Source organism: Penaeus monodon, chromosome 40 (genome assembly GCF_015228065.2).
Source record: "Penaeus monodon isolate SGIC_2016 chromosome 40, NSTDA_Pmon_1, whole genome shotgun sequence".
Classification (NCBI taxonomy): Eukaryota; Metazoa; Arthropoda; class Malacostraca; order Decapoda; family Penaeidae; genus Penaeus; species Penaeus monodon.
In genome coordinates this window covers 11,157,381-11,165,717 of record NC_051425.1, presented here as the reverse complement: position 1 = coordinate 11,165,717, position 8,337 = coordinate 11,157,381, and the positions used below count along the sequence as shown (strand labels likewise).

Sequence of the window (8,337 nt, the reverse complement as noted above, 5' to 3'; positions counted from 1 at the left end):
ATAAATATATATATATATATATATTATAATATTATTATTATATAATCTATTATAATATATATAATATTGGGAATCCACTAGATTGTAAAGCAGATGCCATCCTTATGAATCCTCTGAACTGATACTGTGAAGATATGAAGAAAATTGAGAAAAGTCTGTACAGACAAAGAATTCAAGAAAGAAGACATAAGAGAAAGACAGTTTATACTACACACCTTATTGGAGAAGTGGACATCTGTGCCAATTAAGGTTTTTAGTTGCACAAGTTTAATTATTTATAATTCAACATATCAAGAAGTATAAGATTATCAATTGTTTGATATTACCTTTCTCTCAGTTACCTCTAAGACTGAAATTAGATCACCAGTAACCCTCTTATGATTATTATATTTTTATAGTGTGGGTTCATCAAGAGTATGACTCAGGTAATGACACAGGAGAGCTCACACTTGACGTTAATTAATAATGCCCCCTCTAGATAAAGCCCGAGTGCATTTCCCAGTAGAAAGGGAAATAGTGGCTTTGACCATAGAGGGAAGGAGTGGGCGCAATACATACATATATATATATCATCATCATCAGCCTGGGTCAGTCCACTACAGGACGTAGGCCTCTCTCAGTCTTTTCCAACTTTTTTTGTTTCCAGTCTCGGCCCCCAAATTTCGTTATTTCGTCACACCATCTTGTAACTGGTCTGGCTCTTGGTCTCTTTATACTATCTATAACCCAGTCTGTTACATTCTTTATCCATCTGTTATCCTGTCTCCGATGTATATGACCTGCCCATAGCCATTTTTTTCTTTTTGATGCTCGCAAGTATATCTTATATTTTTGTCTGTTCCCTGATTCACGTTGCCCTCATCCTATCTCTTAGGCTAATTCCCAGTATCAGTCTCTCCATCCCTCTCTGAGCACTTATTAGTTTCCTCTCCAGTAATTTGGTTGTAGTCCATGTTTCTGATCCATAGGTCATAGCTGGTAGGACACATTGGTTAAAGACTTTTTTTTTAAACATAATGGCAAGGAGCCTCTTAGTATGCTACTGTGCCTGCCAAAGGCGCTCCAGCCTAGACTGATGTGTTTGTCCTAGATATAGCGCTTCGCCTTGTACTTGTATCTATTCGAAATGAACTCTACTGTTGAAGATAATCTTAGTCTTTTTCTTGTTCATCCGAAGTCCGATTTTCAGAATTTCTTTATTCAGATCATTTATTAGTTGCTGCATTTCATTTGCAGATTCACTGAAGAGAACAATATCATCTGCAAATCTTAGATTGTTTAGATGTTCGTCTCCTATCTTGATACCCTTTCCATTCCACTCTAGCTTTTTTAATATTTCCTCAAGACAAGCTGTAAACAGTTTTGGTGAGATGGTATCGCCCTGTCTAACACCTTTTTAAATTGATATTTTGTCGGTTTCGGTGTGGAGCTTGATGGTTGCTGTCCCTTCTTTGTATATATCTTCCAGTAATTTACAATATACCTCCTCGTCTCCCCGTTTTCGGATAGCTTCTAGTACTGCTGGTATCTCTACAGAGTCAAATGCCTTTTCGTAATCGATGAATGCCATACACAGGGCTTTCCTATATTCGTTTATTTTTTCCTTTATTTGGGTGAGCGTGTGGATGTGGTCTGTTGTTGAGAATCCACTGCGAAAGCCTGCTTGTTCTCTAGGCTGGTTAGAATCCAGACGGGCAGAGATGCGAGTTGTGATGAGTTTTGTGAATAATTTGTAAGTAGCTGAAAGGAGGCTTATTGGTCGGTAGTTTTTAGAGCCTTTTTGTCCCCTTTTTTATGCATCAAAATAACTGTTGCATTTTTCCAGGCTTTTGGAGTTTTCCCGTTGATAAGGCATTTGTTAAAAAGATTGGCTAGTTTCACTGTTGCAACTTCTCCTGCATCTATTATAAGGTCTATACTAATTCCATCTTCCCCCGGTGTTTTCCCTCTCTTCATGCATTTAAGCGATCTTTTTATTTCTTCTGTTGTGATGCTAGGCACGTCTCTAGTTACCGCATCCGCTTCTATCTATGGCTGTTCATTTGAGTTGTATAGATCCCTGTAAAAGTCCTCCACTATTCTTATGATTTCATTCTTATTGTATGTTACGTCTCCATCTGGTTTCTTTATTGCATACAATTGATTTCTCCCTATACCGAGTCTCCTTTTAACTGTTTGCATGCTAGTACATGAGATCACTGTTTCATTTATTATTTGAGTATTGAATTTCCGTTCATTTTCCCTCTTCTTTTTATTTATAGTCTTTGTTAGTTCGGCTAATTCTATCTTGTCACTGATTGACGATATTTTCATAACCCTACGTTTTTGCATAAGCTCTTTACTTTCTACCGAGAACTTGCTGGAGCTTTGCTTGACATTCTTACCGCCTTCTTCTAGTGCAGCTTCTTTTATTATGTTATTGAACTGTTTGTTGATTTGGTCAATGTTGAGATCTTTGTTGCTGAGAAGTGAATATCTGTTTTGTTTGTTAAGGTTAAATTTTGTTGCTCCAATCTTCAAGTTAGCTAAATTTGGCTGTGGTTTTCGTATGAGTTTACTCCTTTCCCTTCTGAGGTCTAATTTAATTTGGCCTCTGACCATTCTATGGTCGCTGCCAACATTTGCTTTATTAATAACTTCCACCTTTTTTACTATATCGCGCCTATTTGAAATTATGAAGTCAATTTCGTTTTTGATGTCAGATGGCGACTTCCAAGTCCACTTCCGCTCTAGTCTTTTTTCGAACAATGTATTGATGATTTTAAGTGATCGAGCCTCCGCAAAATCAACTAGCATTTGTCCCCTCTCATTCCTAGTACCTATTCCGTGATTCCCTATTGTGGTTTCTCCTACTGTCTTTTTACCTATTTTGGCATTTAAATCTCCCATTTTTATTGTGAAATGGGTTTTTACTCTCTTGCTGGCTAAATGAACATCTTCATAGAAGCTCTCTATTTCTTCATCACTATGGCTGCAAGTTGGAGCATAGACTTGAACAATCTTTAAGTTGTACCTATTGTTTAGTTTTATTGTTACTGAAGCCATTCTTTCGCTTATACTATAGAATTCCATGATATTCTTTTCTAAACGTTTGTGAGCTAAGAAGCCCACCCCTAATTCCTGCTTGCTACCCTGAGGTTTACCTCTCCAACAGATCACATGTCCATCATTTAGTATCTTTTGCTCTTCGCCTAGTCTTTTAACCTCACAGAGTCCTGCAATATCCCATTTGATGAAGGAGAATTCCTCAAGTTAATGCTAGCAAGTCGTATTCAGTTTTCATTGTCCTTATATTATATGTGCAAAGGTTCATCAACGTGGGACGGCCTGTTGTTGACCGGGGATTCTTAGCATCCTCTGCTCTGGAACCTGATCGCCGCCGTAACCAGGGGCTCCTTCGCCTCCGGGGAATGAGGGCCGTTGCTCTGTTTGTGCAGTCATGTTTTTTTGATTGAGAGGTATACAGCCGAATTACCTCCCACCTACTGGCTTAGGTGTATCTTGGTGGAAGGTGGAGTAGTTTAGCCGGGATGCCACTGATAAGCCCCTCCAGCAGGGTTGGCCCTGTCTAGCGTGTACTTATCTGTTGTCACGCACGGCCTGCTCACTACACCAGGGTATACTCCCGTGGGCATGGGCTTAACTATCAGAAGTGTGTATATGTGATTATATTTTATATACTGATTTTATTTATGTGCATGTACGCCCAGTGCACACACAGTGTGTGTGTGTTGTTCACCTGCAAATGCTTCAAGTACCACGCATATGTTCATTTTCTTGTACATGCACACGCAAGCATACACCTTTACATATGCTCCCTTGCATGTGATATACATACACACTCTTACATTATACGTAACTACATACGAGCACTTGTGTACCCATGTATAGACGCATGCGCACATCACATGAGCATACACATGTGCATACTCACCCCCATGTATGCGAGCACACACCTGCGCATACATCCTGTGCACCTGCTTATGACTGTACATACACACAAATATAGCAATACCTATGCTGACGCACACGTGTATGCGCACATACGTTTGCAAATACCAATGCATACACATATACATGCACGCATACATATACATATACACGTATACATATACATACACACACACACATTCACTTCTACACATATATACGCATGTATACCCTCCCCCTATCTATTACATATATATTCACATACACATATACATATTCATATATACACACATACATATACATACACACATACACATATACACATACACATATACACATATACATGCACTACACACACTCGCACACATACACACGTACATATACATACACACGCATATGAATATATATACACACAGATATACGTATATCTATGTATATATTGCTACTCTAGCCCACATGTACCCACACACACACACGCATACATCTGCGCATTTTCGTGCATACACACCCACATTCGTGCACATACGTTTGCACAGCATCTGCATGAGCGCACATACGCACTCCATTATAATGAGCCCATTCATTATAATGTGTATAAATTGTGGGGTTGAAGGATGGAGGTGGGTGATGTGGGAGTGGAGGATTTAGGATGTTAGAATGGTTAAGGATGGGGTTTGGGGTTTGAGGGAGTTAGAAGAGTGGTTTTGTATCTGGCAGTTTTTCGGAGAGGTGTCGCATTCCTTAGCGGTTACTAAGCCTACCGTCCGGTGCCCTTGGCTCCCCGGCCCTGGGTTGCGGGGTCAGCGTCTGGCACTGAGGTGCCATCACTTGAATTACGCTTTGTGAGAACTTAGTTCATCTGGCGGATCTTCTGTCGGGTGGCTGTTTTTTGTGATGTACAGTACTTATATACTGGCGGTTTGGCTGTTCCTTAGCGATTGTACCTGAGGGGAAACTGTGGTACGTGCGATTTGGCTGTTGCTCGGCGACCGGTGAAGCTTGTTATTTTCTAATGATTTCGTAATTTGGTATTCTGTTCTGTTGGGGGAGTGATTTTTTCTTCGTTAATTCTATCTATCATGGCACTCTCGATGAGCAGTAGGATATGACCTTATGACGGTAATGAAGTCTAGCATTCCTAGTTAGCACTTTCTGGCGTCCCTATTAGTTTAAAACGACCACATATGCATGAACCAATATTGAATTTTATGGGTTTGTGAGATATATGGATGAATTATTATTTCTATTTTGGCTGGATTATAAGCTCTATATATTCACGAAACTTTCTCTCTTGTGTAGCACTATCACAGATCACTTTTCACTCGTAATTTTTAGCACTTATTATATTTTATATATATATATATATATATATATATATATATATATTTATATATATATGTGTGTGTGTGTGTATGTGTGTATGTGTGTGTGTGTTTGTGTGGGTGTGTGTGTGCATGTGTGTGTGTGTGTTTGTGTGTGTGTGTGTGTGTTATTATATGTATATATATGTGTATATATATATGCATATATATACATGTATAACATATATATATGTATATGTATACACATATATACATACATATATATGTATGTATATATACATTATTTTATATATATACATATACATATAGATACTTTTCTTTAAGTATGTATTTTTACTCCTTTTTATAAATATATTTAAACTTTTTCCTCTGCTCCCTTGTTCCACTTTCCTTTTTATTCTCCCCTCTCTCTCTCTCTGTCTCTTTTGCACTTCCTCCCTCCATCTCATTCTTTTTCCACTACCCCTACCTCACCCCCCAACTTCCACTACCTTCCCACCACGCCAACACCACACCCTCAAAGCAAAATATATCAGCAAAAATAACAAATACAATTAAATAATGATAATAATAATAGTATCTCTCCTTCTCTCCCCCTTCCCTCCTTCCAGGCTCGACCCACCTTACTCCTCGACGGCGGTGCGGATGGCGGTCATAACCTCCTACTGCTACAGGTGGTGACCCTCTCTTACTACACGAGCAACCTCGTCTCGGCGCTCACCATTGGCCCACCGCTGCCACCATTTACCGACCTCCGAGACTCCACGAGCAGTCCTCGATCACTTTCGGAATCGTCAAAGGGTCTAGGAATACGGACGATTTCACGGTTCGTGAGTTCATGCATTTTAAAATTATTTATTATTATTTTATTTTTATTTATTTAATTTTTTTCTTTTTGCATTAATGTTGTTTGTTTTGTTTTGTTCTTGTTTGTTTGATGTTGATGTGGACTTGTTTTCTTTATTGTATTGTTGTGTATTTGTTTGTGTAATTTTTTGTTGTTAGTGTTGCTTTATGTTTTTGATATTTTTCTAATTATTATTGTTATTGTTTTGTTTTGTTTTGTTGTTTATTATCAATTGTTTTGATATGATTTTATTTTACTTTTTTTTTTGAATGGAGTTATGCTGCATGGTTTGGGACATTGTTTTGTGGTTTTCAGGGTGAATATTGTGTTGGTGTCTCTTAAATGTTGTGTGTGCTTAACTTTTGTTATGTTATAAGTTTACGTGCTGTTGCTGGTTTTGTTTGTGCTATGAAATTCGGTATTTGTGTAAATAAAAGCGTATGTGTTTTACTGTGTGCTACTTGGTTCTTTGTGTTTGGGGTGTGTTTTGAGTGTTCATTGAGACGTTAGCTCTTATTTAATGTATATGTAATATTCTATATCCCACAATTAAACCATCAATTTCGAGTAATTTCGACCGATCTTACATTTTGTATAACCCACCAACTTACCCCAACACCCGCCACCTTCTCCCTATCCCATCCCCATCTCCCGTAACCCCTCACCCACTTCCTTCAACCTCGCCCACCCTCCCTAATCGCCCCCACCTTCCCCCAACCCCGCCACTTTCCTCAACCTTCACCAACATTCCCATCCCCCACCCCCAACCCACGCCCACCATCCTTTCCCCCCTTTCCACCCAATCTTTCCTCTCCCACATACCCACTAATACTGTCCCCCATCCTCTTTCTTCTCTCTTTCACCCCATATCCCCTCTCTCCCCCTTCTCTCTCCATCCTCTCTCTATTCTTTCTCTCTTCCCTGGTTTCCCCTTTATTCCCTCTCTCCCTTCTCTCTCTCTCTCTCTCTTCTCTCTCTCACACTTTCTCTCTCTCTCTCTCTCCTTTCTTTCTCCCCCCCCTCTCTTTCTCTTTCTCTCTCTCTATCTATCTATCTATCTATCTATCTATCTATCTATCTATCTCTCCCCCGCTTATTCCCTCTCTAACAGAACTTTTAACAAACCTTTTCCAGGACTCGAAGAACCCTCTCCACCAGTCGGTCTGGCATCGTATGAGGGAAGAAGACTTGTCTCTCACAGCACAGGACGGGATGGACCGCGTCTACAACGAGAACTACGCCTTCATGCTGTGGGGAATCTACTTTAGGGTCAACTACGCCCAGGACTGTCGGGTATTTACGCTTCCGACGGGGTATTTTCCGACATACACCTCCTTCGCGCTGACTAAGGGGTCGCCTCTGGTCCCTGTTTTCAATAAGCTGTGAGTCTGATGTTGTTTGTTTTTGTTGTTTTTAGAGGGGGCAGGGTCGGGGTGGGGGGGGTAGTGGGTTGTGGTCTGTATTGTTAAAGATATATATGTTGTTGTTTTTTCTTTCATTATTTTTTTTTTGCTTGTCCTCTTTTTCTCTGTTTTTCTTCGTTTATCTGTTTCGTTGTTGATTTTTCTGTTTTCGCTTTCTTTGTTTCTGGTTCTGTTTCCTTCTACCTGTCTGCCTGTCTGTCTGTTCTCTCATTTACTCACATTTAATCACGCCACTCAATTCCCTCTTCTCCCTCCCCTCTCCCCTCTCCCTCTCCCTTCCCCTCTCTCTCTCTCCCCTCTCCCCCCTCCTTCCCCTTCCCCCTCCCTCTCCCCCCCCCCTCTCTCCACAGCGTCCTTGACATCATCTCCTCCGGACTCCTGAAGAAGTGGTGGCAGGAGCTCAGCATCACCAGCACAGACTGCAACGCACTGGAGACACAGCCCATCGAACTCAAAACAGTTCTCACGCCCTTCCTGCTGTTAATTGGTAGCATCTTGGTGTCACTGGGCGCCCTGCTTGTCGAACGTGTCACCGCGAACGTTTTTTCAGGGTGGATGGATTGAGGTGGTGATATCAAGAAAGATGGAACGTTTGTGATGTCTCTCTGGGGGTCCTGCTTGTCAAACGTTTTAACGCGAACGTTTTTTTTCAGGAAGGATGTATTGACGTGGATGATATCAAGAAAGACTGAACGTTTATAATGTCACCTTTTTTTTTGTGGGGGGGGGAGGGGTGTATTGAGGAATTGATGTCAAGAAAGCCGAAACGTTTACAGTGTCAGTCTGACTTCTGGAGGGAATGCGAGACAAACAA

The 8,337-nt window shown here is 40.5% G+C and overlaps 1 protein-coding gene across 1 annotated transcript in view; it reads left to right on the top strand.

Annotated features, from left to right (window-relative positions):
- LOC119597997 overlaps positions 1-8,127 on the top strand; it is a 9,761-nt gene extending 1,634 nt beyond the window's left edge. Inside the window, exons 2-4 of the mRNA XM_037947647.1 lie at positions 5,864-6,082; positions 7,234-7,481; positions 7,874-8,127. Coding sequence (XP_037803575.1) covers positions 5,864-6,082; positions 7,234-7,481; positions 7,874-8,087 — 681 coding nt within the window. The 3' untranslated portion in view covers positions 8,088-8,127. The remainder of the gene's footprint in view (positions 1-5,863; positions 6,083-7,233; positions 7,482-7,873) is intronic.
- The last annotated feature ends 210 nt before the right edge of the window (positions 8,128-8,337 follow it).